This window comes from Chenopodium quinoa, unplaced genomic scaffold (assembly GCF_001683475.1).
Source record: "Chenopodium quinoa cultivar QQ74 unplaced genomic scaffold, ASM168347v1, whole genome shotgun sequence".
Taxonomy (NCBI): domain Eukaryota; kingdom Viridiplantae; phylum Streptophyta; class Magnoliopsida; order Caryophyllales; family Amaranthaceae; genus Chenopodium; species Chenopodium quinoa.
The window spans coordinates 1,764,430-1,788,617 of NW_018742483.1; the positions used below are offsets into that span (position 1 = coordinate 1,764,430).

The 24,188-nt window shown below is 33.6% G+C and overlaps 3 protein-coding genes across 3 annotated transcripts; 2 read left to right on the forward strand and 1 right to left on the reverse strand.

The window, feature by feature from the left end:
- Positions 1-794: 794 nt before the first annotated feature.
- On the forward strand, positions 795-3,146 carry LOC110719119 (pentatricopeptide repeat-containing protein At2g41080). Its single transcript, XM_021898021.1, has one exon. The coding sequence runs from the start codon at positions 884-886 to the stop codon at positions 2,903-2,905; it is 2,022 nt and encodes a 673-aa protein (XP_021753713.1). The 5' UTR covers positions 795-883; the 3' UTR covers positions 2,906-3,146.
- A 1,351-nt stretch (positions 3,147-4,497) lies between these two features.
- On the forward strand, positions 4,498-13,026 carry LOC110719120 (ras-related protein YPT3-like). Its single transcript, XM_021898022.1, has 2 exons — positions 4,498-4,894; positions 12,267-13,026. The coding sequence occupies exons 1-2, from the start codon at positions 4,674-4,676 to the stop codon at positions 12,697-12,699; spliced, it is 654 nt and encodes a 217-aa protein (XP_021753714.1). The 5' UTR covers positions 4,498-4,673; the 3' UTR covers positions 12,700-13,026.
- Positions 13,027-17,706: 4,680 nt separating this feature from the next.
- Positions 17,707-22,027, reverse strand: LOC110719121 (probable WRKY transcription factor 69). Its single transcript, XM_021898023.1, has 3 exons — positions 21,482-22,027; positions 20,987-21,133; positions 17,707-18,627 (listed from the first exon to the last, which is right to left on the reverse strand). The coding sequence occupies exons 1-3, from the start codon at positions 21,625-21,627 to the stop codon at positions 18,051-18,053; spliced, it is 870 nt and encodes a 289-aa protein (XP_021753715.1). The 5' UTR covers positions 21,628-22,027; the 3' UTR covers positions 17,707-18,050.
- Positions 22,028-24,188: the final 2,161 nt, after the last annotated feature.

Here is a 24,188-nt window from a genome sequence, read left to right on the forward strand (position 1 = left end):
TCTACTAATCAAAACGGCGAAATTGAACTTGTTTGAATTTATTTCTGACTTGTTTTTTTTTTTAATCTTTTTATTCGTATATTTTTAATTAAATTCATTAATTTTTCAGTGTTTTACTCAAAATAAATATTACAAGTAATTTTTGTAGGGTAACTTATGTGATTTTATGGGGTTGGTCACTTTTGTGCATTAAAGAGTTACTTCGACTTTTATGCATGAAAATGATAACTTTTGTGGGTAAAAAGGGGTAACGTTTATGTATGAAAGGGTAATGTTTATGGATATATTGGGTAACGTTTATGTATGAAAAGGGTCATTTTTGTGAAAATAAAGGGTTACTTTTGTGAAAATAAAGGGTTACTTTTGTGTAAAAAATGGGTCACTTTTATGAAAATATGGGTCAGTTTTGTAAAAAAAAGGTCACTTTTATAAGAAAAAAGGGTCACTTTTCGCAAAATATTCGATGTACAATAAAATTATTGTAAACCGGGGGCATGCAAAAGTTTTTATTCATTTTAATTAAATGACGTAAATTTCTTTTTTACCCCTGACATAACTACTTAATAGAGGTGATCAAGGTTAGCCCGGCTCGTTGGCCCAACCCAAATTTGGGCGTGTTTTGGACAGAATTTTTTGGCCCGAAAAATTAAAATTTTTGGGCGGGTTTAGGATTACATTTTTACACATGTTTTGTTGATTTTTAGGCCCAGCCCGAAAAGCCAGCATGGCCAATCATTTTGGGCAGGTTTGGGTACAAAAATTCCAACCCGACGCTTGGCCCGACCCGAGAAATGGGCATGTTTTTTAGCTTCGGCCCGGCCCGGCCAATGATTACCTCTACTATTTATCATGCTCCTATGCGAACTTGTATAAACGTCGCGCAATGATGCAGTCCGGTATCAAATCGCTTCGCTCAATCTGCTGCTTCTCTCTGATTATCAGAACATCTTTCAACACTTGTTCTACTTCTTCATACTCTAGTCAACCATTGAACACCTCCTCGATTAACGTGCTAACCAATCTCTGCTCCAAGGGACGCATAAAAGAAGCATTTGAGAGCTTCAAATATGAAATATGGTCAGACTCAAATCTATTTTCTCATTTAATTCATGGTTGTATTTCCAAAAATTCGATTTCATGGGGAAAACAGCTTCATGCTATTACTATTACATCTGGGTGTTATTTAGATAAATTCGTTAATAATCATTTGTTGAATATGTATGGTAAACTTGGGGAATTGGAGACTGTTTTAGTGCTGTATAATGTGATGTATAGGAAGAATGTGATGTCTGGTAACATATTGATTAATGGGTATTTGCAAAGTGGTGATATTGAGAGTGCACAAAAGGTGTTTGATGAAATGCCTGAACGAAATGTTGCGACTTGGAATGCGATGGTCACGGGGATGATACAGTATGAGCATAATGAGGAGGGGTTGGGTTTGTTTTCGAGGATGCATTTGTTGGGGTTTTCGCCGGATGAGTTTACGTTGGGTAGTGTGCTTCGAGGATGTGCTGGTCTGAGAGCTTTGCTTTGTGGGAGGGAGGTTCATGTTTATGCCATCAAGAGTGGTCATGGTCTGAGCTTGGTTGTTAGCAATGCATTGGCGAATATGTATATGAGGTGTAGGAGTTTGGAGGAAGGGGAGAGAGTAATTCAAGGGATGCCTATTCATAATGTGATTGCTTGTAATACTCTAATTGCCGGAAGAGCACAAAATGGGTGCCCTGAGGGTGCTTTAGAACAGTATAATATAATGAAAAAGGCGGGGTTCCAACCCGATAGAATTACATTTGTTAGTGTCCTTAGTTCATGTTCTGAATTGGGGACCCTGGGACAAGGCCTTCAAATACACGCTGAGGTGATCAAGCGAGGGGTTACTGCTGTCGTTCCTCTAGTTAGTTCATTGATAAGCATGTATTCTAAGTGCGGATGCTTAGAAGAATCAATCAAAGCTTTCATGCAGTGTAAAGATGCAGATGTTGTCCTTTGGAGCTCAATGATATCTGCTTATGGGTTCCATGGCAAAGGAGGGGAAGCCATTGAGCTTTTCAAGCAAATGGAACAAGAAGGAGTGGAGGCAAACGATGTTACTTTCTTGAGCCTGTTATATGCTTGTAGTCATTGTGGACTGAAGGATGAAGGACTTGAATATCTTGACCTAATGGTAAAGAAATATGGATTAAAACCTAGGTTGGAGCATTACACTTGTGCTGTTGATCTACTTGGGCGTTCTGGTTGTCTCTTGCAAGCAGAAGATATGATCAGATCAATGCCTACTAAAGCAGATGCTGTTATATGGAAAACTCTGTTATCTGCCTGTAAAACCCATAAAAATACTGAAATGGCTAAGAGGATCGCTGAAGAGGTCCTCAAACTTGATCCTCTGGATTCCGCTTCCTATGTTATGCTTGCGAACATCCAGGCCTCTTCAAAGAGGTGGGATGAAGTTTCTACTGTCAGAAAAGCCATGAGGGATAGACGAATTAAGAAGGAACCGGGTGTTAGTTGGTTTGAGTTCAAGAATGAAGTACACCAATTCACCATGGGAGCAAAGTACCATCCTAGGTCCACAGAGATTTATTTATATCTAAAAGAACTAATGTCAGATATAAAGGAATGTGGGTATGTTCCAGATACTGGATCTGTTTTGCAAGACATGGATACGGAAGCGAAGGAGCAAAATTTGGCTCAGCATAGTGAGAGGTTGGCCATTGCATTTGCTCTAATGATCACTCCTCCTGGTTTCCCTATAAGGGTGATGAAGAATCTGCGTGTTTGTGATGATTGTCATGTGGCTATCAAGTACATATCTAGGATAAAGGACAGGGAGATTATAGTGCGAGATACTAGTAGGTTTCATCATTTCAAAAATGGTGAATGTTCTTGCAGTGATTATTGGTAGGATAATTGACAGCAAGAGGTTGGCTGTTCATGCAAATTTGTTCAAGCGCTATCAAAACGGCACCAAAACACGTAGAAAGTTTGTTGGAAGGACTACAGATAGCTGGAATAGGTGAGAATTAAACAAACAAAATCCGAACACCTGTAGGAATTTTTGTTGGGTGGATCTGGAGAGACTGCAAAGTGCATATAGCTGGAAAAGGTGCAAATCTATATAAACTCACCCTAACACTTCTTAGTAATCCAAAATCGTACATAAGCACATAATCATCGATTAACGACCTCAAATTAACATCATTCAACAATTATTCGATCAATGGCAAATTATTTCAATTCGAGCATGCTCAAATAGTTATGAAAACAACCTGAAACAAGGAAAACACAAATGAGGCATGATAATGCACAAGATGGATAAGTTTAGGGGTGTACACCGGTCCAAAACCGGACCGGACCTGGACCGGACCTGTTTGGACCGGGGACCTGAATTGGGTAATTATGAGGACCGGGGACCGGACCTGAATTAACAGGTCCGGTTCCGGGCCAGACCTGAAAAATCAGGTCCGGTCCGGGTTTGGACCTGAATGGACCTGTTTTGTGTCTTTTTCGTTTTTTTTTTTAATACAAAACCTGTTGGACCTGCATATGGACCTGCATATGGACCTGTTTTGTGATTTTTAGACCTGTTGCATAATTTAATAATTACATACAAACCAAAATTATCAATTACAAAACTACATAAAGTCTATAAAGTCCCGATTCTCAAACACCAAAAATACAAATGAGTCCACCGAAAATACAAATAAGTCCACGAAAACTCAGTTTCAATTTTTCAGAGTTTGGTTTTCTTCTTTTTTTTTTTTTTTTTTTTTTTTTTTTTTTTTTTTAATTACGATTTTCCCGGGTTTCAGGTCCGGACCTGAAAACCCCGGGTTTGGACCGGGTCCGGACCGGGACCGGGAACCTGGATTTTTAAGAACCGGGACCGGACCTGAATCAACAGGTCCGGGTCAGGTCCGGTCCGGTTCAGGTCGGTTCAGGTCCGGTTTCAGGTCCGGGCCAATTTTTGTACACCCCTAGATAAGTTATGTAATAATAAAACTAATAAAATAAATAAATGAACTAAGATAAAATAAACTACAAAGGCGACTTATATATTTCTAAAATGATCTATGCAAACGTAAATTAGTCATTTCTCGCAATTGAAGATAGAAGGAAGATGCCCCTTAAAAATAACTATCAATTATGACTCGGCGACCAAATTTTTGGTGGAAATTTGAGCTATCAATTCGAGTGTTTGGATTGGATTTGGGTTGAGTGAATGTGAGTTGGGTTAGTTTGGGTACATTAATTATAGTTATAAGAAAAATTTGTCAAAGATAAGCTAATATTTACGTGATTAGCTTAAAATAAGCCAACTTTTTAATTAATTCAAAATGAATTGATTAATTGGAACTTCCATGGAAATAACATTATTTAAAATCATAAACGACCAAATTTTTTAACATACCAAAATACTTAATTAGTCTACCCACAAGGTCACCACTACACCCCCATTAGCCAAAAAGCCCAGTTTAAAGAGAAAAAAAAAAAAGAGAAGTTCAAAAAAGAGGAATAAAGCACTCAAAATACATCACCCCACAAAAATCACCAGTGACTTTCGTTAACAAGCAATTCCCACTACTCTTTCTCTCTCCTCAATCAATTCTGGGCAAAACCCATCACTCTCAAACGGTCGAATTACCCAAAAACTTCCTAAATTTTCCATTAAAATGGCAGGATATAAAGCAGATGATGATTATGATTACTTGTTTAAGCTTGTTTTGATCGGTGATTCTGGTGTAGGTAAGTCAAATTTGCTGTCAAGGTTTACCAAAAATGAGTTTAATCTGGAGTCTAAGTCTACTATTGGGGTTGAATTTGCTACTCGGAGTTTAACTATTGAAAGTAAGGTTATCAAAGCTCAGATTTGGGATACTGCTGGCCAAGAGAGGTAAACCCTCCCTTTTCTCTATGTTTCATAATTTTGCTTATTGTTTGTTAGGTTTTCATGTAATTAATTGTATTTATAATGAAGTTTTGTGTTACAATTTTGGGGTTAGTGTTACTTTTATGTTAATATGTTTAGTTTTTATGACAAGGGGTTTCATTATTTGGATGAAAATCTGATGGGTTTGTGATGTAATTGGGTATTGGATTGATAATTGGTAAAAATTTTGTGCCTTTTGTTTAGTGGGTTATTTAGAATGAGGCTTAGAATCTTGTGTTGTTTCGTGGCGGAGGCTTATGTGGGTATTCTGCTACTTAAAAGATTGCCGATATATTTGATAAATTTGGAATGATCTAAGGGAGATTAACGTGGCCTGTGCTTGGGTAAGGATGACGCACACGGATCGAAGACGATGACACATAGGTTTTGTATTTTTGTATTCCAAACCCACTTGCTCAGGGAGATGTTTATGGATTGTGTATACAAGTGTTGGGAGTTTGTGCGATACCAAGGTTTGTTTTGGTATAAGCGGCTGATCGAGGGTGACCAAAGGATATAGATATTTGGAATTGTGACCCATGTTAATACATATCTATATCATTATTGTATGAAGTCTTACTGTTGATGATGATCTATAAATCATGCTTCCACAGTGGCAATAATGTTCATGGTATGCTTGTGTTTCCTGGATATGTTATAATGCTATCCATGTGATTTAATAATCATATATGAAGTAATGCTAGGATCATCCACATCTGGTCTTAATCTACTTATTCCAAAGTAACAACAGTCTTGAACTTAGTTGTCAAAAGTATAAGACACATAGAGGTGATTGCCTCATTGTAACGGAGAACCCTGGTCCTAGTGAAGTTTGCGAGGTCCTTTGCCTAATGAAATGATTAAAGTTATTCTGTGTGGAATCGGCTTAGGCCCAACCACACCTGCATTTTTACCCAAAGTTTGACAAACTTTTTAGGCAGTCATACTATTATATTTATGGCAAGCTCTTTTCTTTAGAGATTTGTTAGTGTCTCCTCTTCTATCCCATGACCCTTTTTGCCTTGGAGCACCCTGAAAAACCAAGTTCCTTAAATTTGATGATTTATGAACCTTATTTTAGTTGCTTGAATGGATGAAGATTGAAGAGTCAAGATGCGTAACTAAATTTAGATACATTTGGATGTCTTGGGTTGTGGAAGGAAATCTGGAAGAACAAGTAATTCATTGAGGTTGCAGTTCTAGCATGAAAAAATAAATTAATGGATGGTGCCGATGGTCCCGGGTGACCCATAAATACATGAGGAGACATTTGGTAGATGCCAATACAATAATGGACGATCCCAGGTGACCCATGTATACATTAGGAGACATTTACAGGTGTCTGTGTTCTTGGATTTTGCTGTTATGTCAGCGATAATTTACACTTTTTGATTAGTGTATAGAATATAAAGTACCTAGCAATGGGTTTTCGAGGTTTGTTCGGCTAAAGCCTCTATGGATGGCCTGTGACCATATTAAAGAAGTTTATTTAAAGATCTGATCATTTAGAGTTTTGGGGCACATACATATTTCTTGTAGACATTTATTTTAGTGTGTCTTTAACTATCTCTTGCCCGCTTTACATTAGGTACAGGTGAAATCCTATAAAATTATACCTTCCTAGATGCTGTTGGTGATGGAATCCGATAGGTTTTCTTGTGAGCTTCACACTAGCTGTATTGTATTTCATTGGGCTGAAATGACATTATGGAATATTAAAGAGAAGGAGTTCACATAGAGAAAAGAAAGTTACTAATTACTAGTGACATTATGAGGAAAATTATGTAGGACTTGTGTGTGTGAGTGAGTGTGTGCGCGTGCGTGTGCGTGTGTGTGAGAGAAAAGAAAGTTGTTTGTGTGAGTGTCTGTGTGAGAGAGAGAGAGAGAGGAGGTATGTTTGCTTAATCTTATCGAGAATCTGCACTAGGTTTTACCATCCAAGTGCAGGACATTGTCTTAAGACCTCTTAGTATACCGTGGACAACGCTGAGTAGTTTAGGGTACTGTTTGACTATGTTGTTTTAGCTATCACCAGTTGCAAATGCTTTCTAAGGCTTCTTGAAAATTCATTTAACTCCTATCTTCATGTATATGCTTGTTACAACTTTGAGAAATAGCTCACACTCAGGCACTACTTAATTTACTTGGTGTATGATACACTTAGTACTTAGCAAGTAGCATGATTTATTTCGTCTGTTTTGCTAGCTTTCTCATCTACATAAGGTGCTTATAGAACTGATAAAATTCCAATATCAGTATGTAAGGTGAGTGGTAATAAATGGTAGTAGTAATTTTTTTTTTTTATTTTTTTTGATAAAAAAAAGTATGTGCTAGATTTGCTATGTTTGAGTCGATGCCCATGGTATTGGAATTCTATCACCAAGTATGGGTATGTTTATATATATTCTCGGTTGAATGTGGAAATCTATGAAGTACTTGGATGCTGGAAAAGATTAGCATGAACATTGTTACGACATACGAGACTTTCCTTGCAAATTACTTATTAACTTGTTACTATTATTTGCTATTTATAACCAGTAACCAAACAGGTAATTAGATTCTGGATCTATTCAGTATACAAATGCAGTTTTGTTGCATTTGGTATTTCATTGTAGTTGCTTCTTTACTCCCAGGCTCTTTACTTGCATAGAGCTTTGTCTTTGTTGTGCTGTTTGATACCTTTCTTACCTTTCCCTGGACTCACCCTCCGCATATTACCTGTTCTATCTTTTTGGGTCACATATAATTAGATTATACTCCAAAATATTGTTAATTTTTTATTTTTAGGTTATCCAAGTTATTCAGCTTCTTGTTTCAATGGTTGAATTTTGTGGATTTTTATGCTTAGCTCTCTACATATATCTTAAGCAAACTTTAGAAAGTAAAGGTCTAATTGGATTTTGTGCTTTCCTATCATACCATGAATATCTTTCCAATAACAATTAGTTTGTGGTCTTTTGTTGGTGTGTCTTGTCATTTAATTGGGTTCATCTATGAGAAAAGTGACTGATAGAATGGAACACAAGTGTAATAGCTACTGGTGGTTGTGTGCTGTCATCAGTGAATGATAAGGATCTGACAGGATAATCTTATTTAGTTACCAGGACAATCATCATGATTTAGCTATAAGCGCCCTTTTACAACCAAGTGAATCAACAATGTCATTAGCTGAGTGTGGGAAAGGAAACTGAGTCTAAAGTTGTGGTTATGTGCTACAATAAGTGAACTCAGCCTATTATTCCAACCCATTGCTGATAACCATGTTGATTTCCCAGGGCTATATTACTTCAGATTGGATAACTTATAAAAATAGGGAGAGATGCTTTGTAATTGTGTGCTTGGCAGTGCTGTCCACTCACTCTTGTTAAAGCAAGATCTTGTGTGTTTTTGTATAGTTGTATACCATCTAAAGTGGACTACAACTGATTGTTTCTTGGATTGTGAATTTGTGACCCTTGTCCGTAGCCCTATGACTTTCACATTGAAAGGTTACCTGCTAGATTTTTGAATAACTATGTGTTGATATGCCAACTGTTCTCCCAACTGTTTCCATACCCCCTCCCTATCACAAACAAAACAATACAATAATTATAAGAAGGAATAAATATGAGGAGAAAATAGTCCACCTATATCTGAAACTGTAGGAGGCTGACAGTTCTATGGCCCTTAACACACAAAGGAAGATTATTGGATACAGGGAAAAAAAATTATTTGTTAACTGAAGTTGATTAAGAGTCGTTGCTCTCTTGCTTATATAACTTTGTCTCTTTTGTAAGAAATACTAGAGTGTATCATGGTTTGAAAGAAAAAAGAATATGAGGCTGGTAAATATTTTCAGATCCCAATAATATAATTACATGTTTAGAAATTCTATCAGAATATAGCATGGGAATGAGTAGGTGATATGTATTCTCACTCTGAAATGTCAATTGCAAGCTTTAGGTATTGCAGTGTCCAAAAGGTTTGACAAGTCTGCGAAGCTGGGAAACATTAAGCGAAAATATAATGTTATGTATTATCGTAGTATTAATTTAGAATAAATATCTTCTGGAGTAGTTTGAAGCCATGTCTTATACAAGTTTAGCGGATGATTTTTAAGGTTGAATATATATATATATATATATATATATATATATATATATATATATATATATATATATATATATATAGGGGAGGGATCCGGTGAGAATAGGTTCATATGTGAGAATTCATACTTATATGATAACTGATTTTAAATTTAGAACATGTGAGTAAAAGTTTAGAACATACGAGTAAAAATTTAGAACATGTGTCTGAAATTAAAATTTAGAACATCTAATTAATAATTTAGAACATCTAATTAATAATTTAGAACATCTGAGTAATATGTTTAGAACATTTGATTTAAGAATTAGAACAAGTGATTAAAAATTTATAAAATCTACTTTATGAAATTTTAAACGTATGAGTAAAATTTAGAACATCTGTTTAAGATTATGAACATGTGAATAAAAATTTAGAACAAACTGATATAGAATATAGAAAGTGTGAGTAAAAAATTTAAAACATACGAATAAAAAAATAGAACATACACTTTAAAATTTGGAACATATAATTAAAAATCTTAGAACACACATTTTAAAATTTAGAACATATAAGTTAAAATTTTGGAACAAGTTATTTAAAATTTATGATATTAAACTTAACTAATTTATGGTTTAGAACATGTAAGTACTAAATTTGAACATTTGATTTAATTTAGAACACCTAAGGAAAAGTTTAGAACATCATATTTAAAATTTAGAACATACGAGTAAAAATTTAGAACATAAAGAGTGTTCTCACATAAGAAAAATTCTCACATAAGAAAATTTCTCACGAGAGCCTCCCCCTATATATATATATATATATATATATATATGCCAATTGACCATATTGGTATAAAAGTTAACACCCTTATGACAGATTGGTATAAAAGTTATTGCCGGCGACATATTGGTATAAAAATTAACATGTGGCGACATATTGGTATATAAGTCAACAAATTGCAACATTTACCCCTATTTTCTCGTCGGAGGATATGCGTATGATACACGCGCTTAATTTTAGTGCTAATAACTTTTATTTGACATTTTTTTTTGTACTTTTCTCTATTTTTTATATTAATTTTAAAAAATTATGAAGTAAAAATCCAAAAAAAAAAAAAAAAAGTTGAAAGCCCAAAAGTGATGAGAAAGAAGCTAGGGGAAAACGAATAGGAAAGCTTGAGCAAAGGGATATAAGCTTGAATGTATTGAAGGCGAAGCATCACAAGGGTAGATTCTTCTTTTTACAAAAAAAAAAAAAAACACTCATATATATATATTTTTTCTTATTATATATAAAATTCAATATGCTATGAGTTCTGTGCCCTTCTGTTTGGTGTTTTTGCTCTTTAATCTACTGAATTTTTTTATTTATCTATAGTTGTATAGAAAGGCGTAGTTGGATTTTGCATCAACTGATGTATTGTATTGTGGTCCTAGAGAAAGAGTGCCTGCAAATAATTAGCTACTGTGACCTTTATACATGGTGCTTCCTTTGCTGTGAGCCTTTATTTAACATGTGTCATGAATCTCATGATTCAAGCTACATATTGGCAACTTTATGGATTTTTTTTCAGATATATACATTGACATCACTAGTTTGAGTTAATCAGTTAAGCATCTCTCTTGAGGGGCTTTTTGTTATCTTGAGTGGATTTTATTGATCTAACAATGGTTCTTTTCAGTTTTTCATTAGAATTTCTAATCTTCAGTATATAAGCTTGTCTAATTGGTACACTATGAAACATTAGGTTTTGGTGGTTTTAATTTTGTTGGTTGAGGTGGAGAATAGCAACATTTGTTGATATTCGAAACTATCCTTCCACCCATTGTGTCGATCATATTTTTCTATTTTGGTTTTTCCCGAAAAGCTCTAATTCTTGGTTTAGTAAATGTAGTTCACTTGAGTAAATGAGCTATCAACAATCAGAGGATCTCTGAAGTACATTGAGTGTGTAGGTTATGATATATATTACTCGTACTTATTGACAAGATGCTTATTTTTTTTATATATACCCTTGGGGTGGTTTTTATTTTCTTTTAACAACTATTTATACTTGATAGATGGGATTTTTTTTTTCTTATAAATATTGTGACTTGTACTTAATCACAGGTAATGTTTCTTCCATCTTATTCAATAATCCATCTCAAATGCGAATTCCCTAGTATCTTGACTTGTGAGCAACAAAAGATGATATGACTCTGAAAATTGCCTCTGCTATGTGTCGGATATGTAGTAGATGTGATTTTGTATATTTAAAATTCTTAATAATACAGCAAGATGCAGGATAGATCTATGCGTCAGAGATAAACAGACAGAATTAAAAAAAGAAAGAAAAAAAAAAAAAAGCATTGCTGCTAATTGAGATGCTCTGAACCAATAGTTTATTGTTGATGTAAGCATGACTCATCATTGTTTCATGTATGCGTGGACATCGAATAAGCATTCTTTATAGAGAGGAGGTTGTATCTATGCCTTTCTGTGCAGCTGTGCATACTTGTTATCTGTGATTTTTTTTGGTTGTTAATTGCCTCTCTTTAAAAAAAGCCCTATGCTTTAGTTTTGCAAGATAGGATGATTATTGAAACTCTGCATCCTAAGGGGTTAAATTCAATGAGCTGCTATTTTATGCGTCAACTCCTTTTTACATGGAGACACACTTCGTAGTATATTGACTATATTCAACGGTCTTAAAAATTTATTCTGCATAGGATCTTGGTTTACTTTCTTAATATAGTTTTCTCTTTAGGTCCTATTGTGTGTCTGTGAATCATTGTAGAAGCTTCAGTAGATCAATGTAACACCTAATATTTCGTATATGGAGAGTATCTATCTATCTTTCCATTAAAAATCACTGGGTTGATTATACTCTTCATTTCCTACTGGTAGCTTTTGCTTTATTCAGACAAATTGTTTAGTACTATGAATGGGATATATTATTTGCGAAAACAGTACAAAGTATTAAATAATGGAGTCCCTAGAGAAAACAAAAATTGGGAAGTTAGTGGGATAGACTGTGAAGTACATAAAATTTGAGTATTGGAGTTTTGGAAGATTATGGGTGAATTGTTGTCAAAATGACTAAAATTAATGCTACGTACATACATTTATTTCCCTTCCATTTTCTAGAATGCACAACTCGATTCTTTTCTTCTAATTTTTGTGAGAAATGATATACATATTGTGCTAAGAGTAATTTAAAATTATCTCTTATCCCATTTGTGAATGCCAGCAATTAACAAAATTGAACCTGTCTTTACTGTTGAAATAGGTATCGTGCCATAACCAGTGCCTACTATCGAGGTGCTGTGGGTGCTTTGCTTGTGTATGATGTCACTCGGAAAGCTACATTTGAGAATGCTGCAAGGTGGTTGAGAGAGCTACGGGAGCATACTGATCCAAATGTTGTGGTCATGCTGATTGGTAACAAGTCAGATCTTCGGCATCTGGTTGCTGTTACTACCGAAGAAGGGAAGGCTTTTGCAGAGCAGGAGGGTCTTGTCTTCATGGAGACTTCTGCTCTCGAGGCAACCAATGTGGAGTTGGCTTTTACTGAGGTTCTTACTCAGATCCATCGTATCGTCAGCAAGAAGGCAGTTGATGCTGGTGATGCTTCTGCATCGGCTGTTCCATCCCAAGGAGAGAGTATAAATATAAAAAGCGAGACCTCAGCTTGGAAGAAGATAGGCTGCTGCTCAAACTAGATACTTACTGTAGTAAGTCTTTGCTGTCACACCTTTTTGTTTTGCTGGGAAAAAATCCTAACTGGTTGAACTTCTGCGGGTCAGTTCCGTCCCTTGAAAGAAAGAAAGGATAGGGATTTTCGTTGTCTATATAATTAATAGAAGTCTAGATGCTTACACATTTTAGTAGAAGCTATTTGGAACTGTATTTTTGCATGGATTTGATTGATGAGGCTTCTTTATGTTCAAACATGTCATTAGAAGATCACTTGGATGATGCAGTAGTTTATGAATCTGCATTTCTATTGCACATACCATAATTTCAGGTCTTTGTTTTTTGATTGATTATCAACTGTTTTGATGCAGTGCCTTTGGATGGTAAACACTGCAAACATGCTAACAAAATTTCTGTTGCTTCACAAGGTAGCCTAGAATACCTTCGATGAATGTTGAATTAATCAAAATTTCTGTTGCTTCACAAGGTAGCCTTGAATACCTTCGGCTGGTACTAAGTATTATACTCTCTCCTTTACATATTACTCGCAACAAAGGAATTTTTTATGTCTCACTAATAATACCCCTTTGTTGCGAGTAATTCGTAACGGAGGAAGTAGAATAATAGTACCTCCAATCTAGAAATAGTTGCACCATTTTTTTTTTTTACCTATTAGTATAATTTGCTTGACCTTATTTTTTTTTTTAAACTTACTTACAGTCATATAGATAATACAAGTATTTATTTAAAAAGTCATTGGATTTGCAACTATTTCTACATTATAAAAATGTTGCAACTATTATATAATGGGATTTTTTTTATTTAGAAAATATAGTGGGCTAATATGATGGTTTGTTGAAAAAGTGTTTTCAACATTAGCAAAATTGCTACTTGGCATAAGACTTGTTTAGGCATCAGTTTCCATTTCTGATCAAAACATGTACACCAATTACTACTAACAACAAATGAATGCATTTTTGTTTTGTTATGTTAGGAAGTGTAAAATGAGAATTTATCAGTTTCTGAAGAAAATTCCGAGTAAAGAAGAATGTCATTCTCATCTTCCACAATGGGTGGCTTTGCTTGCTCTGGATGAATAGATGATGTTCTAAATTAGTGAAGTAAATTTTCGCCTTCCACAGGAATGTTCTAAACAAGAAATGAACAAAATATGCTGCAGTTGATGATATCAAATGCAAAACATTTATGATAAACGATTTAACCTGTTTTTATAACAGCCGCAGTTAATATTTTCGCCTCTTCTCTTTAATCCTTCTCTAGCAAACATAAACAATACTCGTAATATTCATGGACTGTAATGCTATTTATGAAGTAAATTTCAGAGGCTAACATACACAAAAAGAGATTTCTCCAAGAGCATCAACATTCAGTATCTTTTTTAAACATATGAATTTGCTCTTGGACTTTATTTATGTTGGCACGAACTCCTGCACTTTAATAGCAGTTAAGTTTCATATTGGCATGGACAGCAGATCATCATAATCACTCAAATGTTCAGGTTTTGTCTTGTGGATTGGATTAAACCCTTCCTCCTGCAATTCATCGACCATTGGCGCCTTATTCCTTGGTTGAGTCCCAAAAAAATTTAGTCCAAGTTCCATGATAAACCTGGCTTGGTTTAATAGCTTAAACATCTCAGCTTGAGTCATCGCCGAGTATAGTTCATGCCAATGAACCAGATATGAGTTGCGTAGTTAAGAAAATTGTGTCAATCTCTGTTTAAAGACGTACTCTGAAAGACCTGTCTTCATCCTTATCAAAGAGATGCATGTTACCAAGTGCTGAGGGTACTTGTGAGCTTAAACTGCTTCAACTAGACCTCCAAGTTAATCTTCTTTGTTAATAAATGCGGAGTATTTGCAATTAGTATTATGTGCACCTAGTGGCGGATCCAGGATTTCTAATGAGGGATAACATTGAGCAATAAGAAGAATATATATATATATATATATATATATATATATATATATATATATATATATATATATATATATATATATATATATATATATATATATATATAAACGAGTTATTATACATTTTGTATACATGATCAATTCATAATTAGCTTTAAAAATTTTAACATGTATTTTTACAAATATAGAAAAATCAGTATTCTAATTGTCAATATAACACAATGATCAAATTAAAAAATATACTCCATATGTCCCATAAATTAATTACTTTTGTATATATATATACTCCGCATCTATTATTCGTAAGGTTATAAACTAGATGATAATTTATACTGGTATAATATAAATAAAATGAAATTATTTCTCGTATAAAACTAATTAGTAAATGTATTACTTACTAAATATGTGCATTGTAAAAATGAAAAATGCAATTAAAATGTACGGAAATTCATCAAATGAAGGCCAAGGGGTCTTAATATAAAGAGAATGAATAAGCTACTCATTTTATATAATCTTTTCTTTAGATTGGGTATCATGTACGGTATTTGAAACATAATTAAAGTTCTCTTTAAAAAAAATGATTAAAGTTTTTAAACAAATTTGTATTATTACTTAAAAAGCATAGATTTTACTATTTGAATGAAAGCCTTAAAAAAAATGGACGAATACAAAATTAATTATACACACATAAACGCATACAAGATACAACTAATACAAGTAGAAGAAAAGTAAAAATAAATAATAAAAGAAAAAATAAAGTCAAAAGAAAAAAGTTAAAAAAAATTAAAAAAAAAAAACCTAAGAGGACCCGTTTTTATACAACCGGTCTCTTTTTGTTTAAAAGGGGAAGCGCGCTGTTCAGCAGATCAGGTATTAGTTTGCTATAGAATAATCAAAGAGACCTGTTATTTCAAAAAACAGGTCTCTTTTATTAACAGTGTTATTATTTTTTTAGGGGTAGCAAGTGCTACCCCTTATTACTACGTAGGTCCGCCTCTGTGTGCATCATGGTACACTTAGAAATAGGTGCACCATGTCTATACTTTTGAACATTTAGTACAAAAAATTGAACATTTTACAAAAAAAAAAAAAATATTTAGTAAAAAAAAATGAACACGTCATAAAAACTGAACATAAACTTGCAGTTTTTATGTTCATATTTTATAAAGAAATGTTCATTTTTTATACAGTAAATGTTCAGTTTATATTACAAAACTATCGATTTATCGGATATTTCACCAAATGCCACTAAGCACTTTAATAATTCACCAAATGCCATCAAGGTTTTTAAAATTCACCAAATGCCACCCAAATTTTATAAAATTGACCGAGTGTCATTAATGACTAATGGTCGTTAACTCCGTTATTCATTAGGGTTTCATTATGACACATGTCATGATATGATTGATCCATTTATCTTAATTTTATAAAAATTAAAAAAAAAACAAAAAAAAAACCCAAAATTTTCCCAACCACCCACCACCGCCAAACCCTAGCCCTTCCCCTTATCTCGCTGGAAAACGGCCGGCCACCCCCTTAACCACCAAAAATCGACCGGCCGACCCTTTAGCGCCCCTCTTGACCCACCACTGACCCCCAAAACCACCCATGCTGCCCGCCCTGACCCCAAAAACCACCAACACGAGCTTTAATCAAGCACCCTCTCCTTTTCTCCATCGCCAAAATCGCCCCTCCTCCCGTTCCCCACCCTTGAAATCGGTCGTACGTTTCGATGGTGGGAGAAGGGAGGAAGGGTGTTTTTACTGTTGGTTGTTGGGATCGGGCAGGCTGTGTGGGTGCTTTTTAGGGTGAGGGAAGCTCGTGTTGGTGGTTTATGGGGTCGAGGCAATTTGTGTGGGAGGTTTTGGGGGTCGGCGGTGGGTCAGGTGGGGTGATAAAGGACCGGCCAGCCGATTGTTGGTGGTTAGGGGGTGGTCGACCGTTTACCGGCAAGATAAGGGGAGGGGCTATGGTTTGGCGGTGGTAGGTAGGTGGCTGGAAAATTTTGGGGTTTTTATTTTTATTTTTATGAATTAAGATAAATGGTCCAATCATATCATGACATGTGTCATGATTAAACCTTAATGACTAACGGAGTTAACGGCCGTTAGTCAACTCCGTTAGTCATTAATGGCACTCAGTGAATTTGTAAAAAACTGGGTGGCATATGATGAATTCTGAAACGTTCGATGACATTTGGTGAATTTTTAAAGTGCTTAGTGGCATTCGATGAAATAGCCGTTGATTTATTACGAGTCAGACAAACTTTTTTCAAAATTTGTCTAGCTCGCAATAATTCAAAATTTGCGATTGTTCATATTTGTTTACTAAATGTTCAAAATTTGTTATTGTTCATATTTTTTTTTACTAAATGTTCAAAAGTATAGGCGTGGTGCATTGCGATTCTTCATATTTTTTTTACTAAATGTTCAAATTTTGCGATGTTTAGATTTTTTACCTAAATGTTCAAAATTCGAGATTGTTCAGATTTTTTTACTAATGTTCAAAAGTATAGGCGTGATGCATTGTGATTGTTCATATTTTTAACTAAATGTTCAAAATTTGCGATGTTCATATATATTTTTACTACATGTTCAAAACTTGCAATTGTTCAGATTTTTTTTATTAAATGTTCAAAAGTATAGACGTGGTACACCTAGATCTAGGTGCACCATGAGGCATCTTAAAATTTGCTGAGTATTTTGAAAAAAAAATTATATATATATTTATGTGGATCTTGTTAGATAATTTAAAACTAGGTTCAATTTTGACTTGACTCGAGAACAACAACCCCGAAACTGTCCTAAATTGTGAAACCAATCAGTGCAAAGTTAACTAAATTCAATGATGTTAAAAAGTGTGTTACAGTTACAGTGACTACAAACAAAAAATTTGCAAGAAAGGTATGAATTGTTATACTATGTACTTCTAAAGCTAAAGGACACTAATTATGATCTTAAATTGCTCAAAATCTGGGTTTTTTATATATATAATAAAAAGTAAAATTGTAGTAGTACAAGAGTGATCAATTTTCAAATCACCAAAACAATAGTACAATCTCTAATCCTTAATTTAGTAAAGATTCATACAAAAGAATGCAAAGAATAGAATAAACTATCCATTTAACCAAAGTTATGAATCAACCGTCAAAAAAAAAAAAAAAAAAATAAAATTGTGTGAATCTGTTCATTCTCAACTCTTTGTAGTACAGTGTAAAAAACACGTTTTGGTGTTTTATGTAACAGCTAAACAATCACCATAAAAGGAAAAACCCAACCAACGGGATTAAAAACAAAATACTACTTCCCTCGCTTCAAAACAAGAGTTGCTCCTTTTGCTTTAATTCTTAAATATTTTTCTTTTTACGATATGTGGAAGCAATTCAAATATTTTGAAACGAAGAGAGTAGTAAAAAAAAGTTACAAAATTAATTTTTTTAATCATGTACTCCCACATATCGGAGGGGCGGTAGTACACCTGTCGATGCTTCCTTGGCCACGACGGAAAACTAGAGAACATTCAGGGAGCTCATCCAAGTCCCCAAATAATGACTCATCCTCCTCTTTCATTGGAAATGTTGCCACCTCAACATCATCACATTTAGGTCCTACTAAAGCCGGCGTGTAGAATGACAAATCAGATATCCAATTGCACTCAACCCCCACATTTCCTAACATCAAGGTGTCACCAACAAACTCTAGATGAGGTGGATCACCAAACGGATTAATGTGCAACGGCGATGACGGCGACGGAGACGGTTCCTCCCCCCCGTCCTCGGCGGAATCGGATGGAGCTACCGAGATGGGAGGAGTTGCTGGAGACGGAATATTCGGAGAGGTTGTGGTGGCGCGAGGCGGTGTTTGGTGGTGGTGATGGTGGTGGTGGTGTTTGGTAGTAGGTAGAGCATGGTTGTGCTCACAAGCATAGGTTATAATAAGCATTGTGGGGTCCACACGGCTCCTTTCTACTTGTTTTCTAGCAGGGCAACCCTTGGAGCTACTACATCGATAATATCCCCTGCAAAATAAAAATTAAATAAAATCAATAAATTTATTAAAACGGATACAAACAAAAGCACATCTGCACATGAGTATTTAGGCATTTTTATCATGGTGAAAAGGAAAAGGGAAGAGTTGGTGCGCACGTAAAACAACCAATAAGACAAATATGTAAGATAAGCTTTTCCTATTAATGCGCGTGTAATACTACAAAATGTAAAACACTCCATTTGTTTCACAACTTCCCATTTACGGACTAATGTACATCAAACAAACACAAAAATAATACTCTGTATGGAGTAGTACTCTCTTCTTTTCAATTTAGTTTACCCTTTATCAAGACACACAATTTAGGAAGAGTAATAAAAAAATTTGTTAACAATTTTTATTTCAATTAAAGTTGGATGTGATTTAAGGTAGTTGAGTGTATATGTAAGTAAACGAGAGATGGTGTGATACCTTAGTTTTTTATAGTGAGAAAAAAAATAATAATAAATAAAAACTTTTAAAAAAATAGTGGATCCTTAAAAGGAAAAGAAAGGAACAAGTGAAAAAGAAAAGTAAGCAAATGTAATAAGGACATAGAGCTCGTAAAAAAAAAATAGGGACAAGAAAATAAGTATTTGTGATTAGAGAAACGAGAAAGTGTACTAAAAAAATAGCCAACTTAAGTCATATTGTAGTATTAAAAAAAGTGAAATAAATAAAAAAAATATTCTCTTTTTTAGTAAGTGTAACGTTTTAGCTTTTAACTATTCATATAATATTCTTTAACCATCAAATTTTTTACGGTTCGCAAGCAAAAGGTTTGCACTCACTAGAAGTTTTCATCTACTTGTGTTAGCAAGTAAAGTCCGTGAGACTGAAAAAAGGATAAGAGTAACCCTACTCCCATATTGATTCCCGATATCAATATTTTAGATACAATTCTTATCATTAGAACATATATTATTTGGTATGAATAACAATGAAAAATTAGATGTAATTATATTTTAGATGTAAATATGACTTAGTACTTTAAATTGTAAAATAGACATGTTTTATAAGATTTTGAGTATAGTAAGTCTTTTCCCAACTTTTAGGAAAATGGGTGGCATTGGACAAAAAGATTTATCTTTCTTCTAAGTAATCGATTGATTTTACTTTTTTTTGTTGTTTTATGAAATTCATTGAATACACAAGTTATTGGATAAGTATGTGATTCTATACATTTAAAGTAAATTTTGTATCCAACATGGATCAAATTGTCAAACGTCATACGTGAGAACATGTTACAGAATCTTCTCATGTTCTCCCAACTACCATAAATGCAAAATGTTGTGGGATTTAATTAATACAACTATTTATCTAAATAAAAACATACTCCCTTCGTAAATTTTTTGCATAGAATTATCAACCTTAATTTTACTTAATTTTTTCCCTAGGAATATCAACATTGATTGAGTGCTAAAAAATCATTTATTTAGTACATGCTTAGCTAAATAAAGATCAATTAATCAAAGCCTTTATCCTAGGCAATTTCTAATGTATTTGATTAGATTATTATAGTACAAAAACTTTTCATTATTTCGTATAAGGATAAATGCATACTTAATCGTCTTTTATCTCCTCATAATTTGCAATGTTTCAAAAAAAAAAAAATCCCAATAAATTAAAATTGTTAAATAGTGAATTTTATTCTTTTTGTCTTATTACCAAATTGGTCTATTGAGAAATTATTTTTTTTTTAAAAAAAACAACAATATAAAAGAAGGTTAATTTTTACCGAAATCCAACAATTTTAATATTACAACAACACATGTTAGGGATCTTAAGAAATTCTAAACCATAATCTAATGCTATTTTTCCTTTTCGCTAATAATGATCACTTTTTTAAAAACAGCTTGTACTATACAATTACGGAGTTATTAATACAAGAGTATTTTTTTTTTTTTGAAACATTAATACAAGAGTATTATTCAACTAATATCAATTATTTTAATTTGAAGTGATTGGACCGAAATTAAATAATACATGATTTGTCTTCAGAGAGGTAGGTAACAACTCGTATAAAAAAACACATTTTTCCTTGATAATTGATCTAATAAAATTAAAATCGGGTTCTCCGCCAAAAATTGAAAGATATACGTATATTTTTTTTTTTCTATTCTAATTTTAAAAACTTAAACATTTGTTCTTTAGCTAGATGCAGCGTGAACAACACGCACATAAACAAGGATGTGACAACTCCCACGATTGGTTTCCAACCACTCCATGGGAAGGAAGGCGTATGATAGCACGAGCCGCCTTCTACGCTAACATACGCCAATCTCTCGGCTCTGATTAACACCCCTAGATATGATTACATACAATAGGGCGTAGGATAATCTCGTACATACCTCGGATAAGGAGAGCCTTTGATTGGTTTCTGACCGTACTTTCTCCAAGCCCATGAATCCGACGGTGGATATGTCTCCCCTTTGCTCCTTGATCCATCTACTTCTCCTATTGGTACTGATACCACTCTTTTTTGTATGCTCCTCCTACTACTCACATAATTAATTAATCATCATTAGCATAATTTTATTTACTCCTAGTACAATTATAATTATAATTATAATTATAAACATTTGAAGTATATATATATATAAGATGAAGAGAAATAAACGTTTTTTTGGGGTATGTATGGGATTTAATTTCTAATTATGATGGTACATGTTTGTTTGGTGATACAGGGTTGGTTAGCTCGTCTTAAATTTCCCTCGTGCCCGGCATGATGAGCGCCGAGGGGAAGGGAGCTAACCAACCCTGATAGATTTTGATGATTATAAACAAATGAACATAGAAATTCACAAAAAAATAAGTTTTTACTAGTTGTGGCATTTTGGACACACCTTTTTTTAGGAGGAGCGGTGGCGGTGGCTCTTGAGTCGTCGCCGGAGAATGGCGAATCGGGTGCTCCATTCTCTGATGAGCTTTGAGGGTCATCTTGCTCATGTGTGATATATGAGCTTGTTCTATATCTATTATCCATGACCATGATTAATTATTTGAAGAACCCCAAAACAAAACACAAAAATCAATTGTGTTCCTTAATTAATTAAAAGGGTTGTCCTAAAAAGTTGATATTTTTGGTTAAAAATAAGAAAAAGGAGGGAGAAAAAGAAGATATATATGATTTGATGGAGTAAGTGTATGTGTTGAGGTGAGAGTTTATGTGGAAATGGTGGGATTATAGGGGAAAGGAGATGTTTAATTTTCTTCATTATTTAATTAATAAGTTAAGATTAGTGGTCATGTTTACAGATGGACAAGTGGGCATTTTTTATTTTTGGGTCGTGCGAGCAAATACGCAATCATATGATATTACTATAATCATAAATTAATTCATCATTTTATATGACAGCGTTTTAGATAATTTACACTAGTTTCCTTTTTGTTTTTTCTTGATCTAAACATTCAATGGAAAACGAATCATCTACAAGTTATTAAAATATTAAAGAGTCTAGTTCTCATATACGCGTCCAGATGGATATATGAGAAAAATGAATTAAGCAAGACTCAATTCACTTAGTGGGATATTTAACTTATATCATAGAGATATGAGGTTTAAATCTTACTAATTGAGGGTAAAAGGTGGAGACTTTACAAACTTGCCTCCTACTACGTATTATGAAGTGTAAGACCTTTAAAAATCAGTGAGTTAGAGTTTGATTAAGTTCCTCCTTATATTAACTATAAAAAACTTATACTTTATACTACCTCCGTTACAGGTTATGTGTAACGATTAGACATTTTTCCTCTCTGTTTTATGTCAAATCGTTACACATAACATGTAACGGAGGTAGTATATAAAAGGAAAATTAATGGTATTTTAACATAGTATTTTTTACACAGTTACGTACCATATATTGATTTGAAGATAGGTTAAAAGGAAAAAGAAATGAAAATGATCTTAATTGTTTAATATAATGTTGCATTTGCTAACGTATGGATTGGGTTGTAGACTCTCAAAGGTTATTGGTTAAACTTGTGTAGCTTTAGTATAGTTTAATTAATTTTATTTAATCTAAATTCAATATTCAACAAAAGGGTTGTTGGCTAGTTGCAATGATCGTGGAGGAATCAGGTGAATCACTTATTACATAGGCTAATTATTATGGAATTAGATTATAAGTTTATAATTTAAAACAATTTTTTTCATACTTATGGACCAATGATTGATTTAATGAAATTATATTCACAATCTTGGTACTAATGGACTCTTGTTTATGATTTAATTACCATTGTTTGCGGTGTTGTTAGACATGGGAGCAACAAGCCAGCAAGTAATTAAAACTGAATGTTGCTTCTTGTAGAAACTTAGAAAATTACTTGTAGGGAAAGTCGTAAACAAATAAATAACTTTAATTCCTTTTAAAGTGCAGTTGAAAGGCTCGTTTGTTTTAATTCGTAGTCCCTCCTCAACTAATATCTTTTGAAAATTTGGATGTACTTTAATTAAGAAATTTTACAATATGCAAAATCTTTTATGTACACCGAGTATAAAGTAATAATTTACTACAATATATAATAGCTAGTTGTAGACGAAGTATTAACCTTAAACCATTTTCATAGTAACACCATATTGTGCGTTGTAATATAATGATTATCTTTGTATGTAAAATAAATTTAGGCAAGATCATTACAAGATATAACTCAGTAATATAAAAAAAATTGATGGTTTGATTAATAAAGCTAAGCTTTGAGGCGTGTAAGAAAAAAAAAAAAAGAAAAAAAACATATATTTAATTTCTTTTATTTAGATGTTAGTACGATTACCTTTATATATATATATATATATATATATATATATATATATATATATATATATATATAAAGCGAGCAACTTAAGTACTTAATTATAACAACTAATGAACTCAGTAATATTCATTGTATACTAGCCTTTTTTTTTTTTATATATATATAAAAGTTGTTGGGGGTGCTATGAGATTAGATGAGCTTAGCTACACGAAAATGTGGCTAAGACTTGACTCAAGGAAGTTCTCGTTGAGCTAATCACAAGTCAAATCAACTTGCGAGAAGCTAAAAAATTCAACTACATATGAAATATAGTACAATATATTTGGATTTTTATTATTATTATTATTATTATTATTGAATTGGGTGCGATCATGTTTATATATTCCTTGTAACAAGCATGCATTTCCTTTGGTTAATTTTAGTTACCACCTGTTTCTGGAAACATAATACTCCTCGAGGTTAGGGTACTAATATCAAGATGTCTTATAGACTAATTGGTATGTCCAAATGTCCTTCAGCTCCGTCTTGCAAGGTTATATCCGAGGGCTCTACCTTGATGTCTGAGAGCTCGGCCTGCAAAACAATGAAGGTTAGTTGCCCGGGGGGTGTGACTCGTGACTCGGGAAAGCCCCTCCGATGCTTAAGTCAGCGACTGTGTACTTTCTAGAGGGAGAAAATAGAGAGAGTACTTTAGAGAGAGAAAGTAGAGAAAGAAGGAGAGAGAATTAGGAAAAAGTTACCATCATTAATGATTGAAGAGCTATTTATAGTTGTACATTCAGGTGCCAGAAATTGTAT

Coding starts and splice junctions, on each gene's coding strand:
- LOC110719120 (XM_021898022.1), top strand. CDS start 4,674: ATGGCAGGATATAAAGCAGATGATGATTATGATTACTTGTTTAAGCTT. Junction 4,895..12,266: donor GATACTGCTGGCCAAGAGAG/GTAAACCCTCCC, acceptor CTGTTGAAATAG/GTATCGTGCCATAACCAGTG.
- LOC110719121 (XM_021898023.1), bottom strand. CDS start 21,627: ATGGTCATGGATAATAGATATAGAACAAGCTCATATATCACACATGAG. Junction 21,134..21,481: donor ACCGCTCCTCCTAAAAAAAG/GTGTGTCCAAAA, acceptor TTATGTGAGTAG/TAGGAGGAGCATACAAAAAA. Junction 18,628..20,986: donor AAAGGCTCTCCTTATCCGAG/GTATGTACGAGA, acceptor TTTATTTTGCAG/GGGATATTATCGATGTAGTA.
- LOC110719119 (XM_021898021.1), top strand. CDS start 884: ATGATGCAGTCCGGTATCAAATCGCTTCGCTCAATCTGCTGCTTCTCT.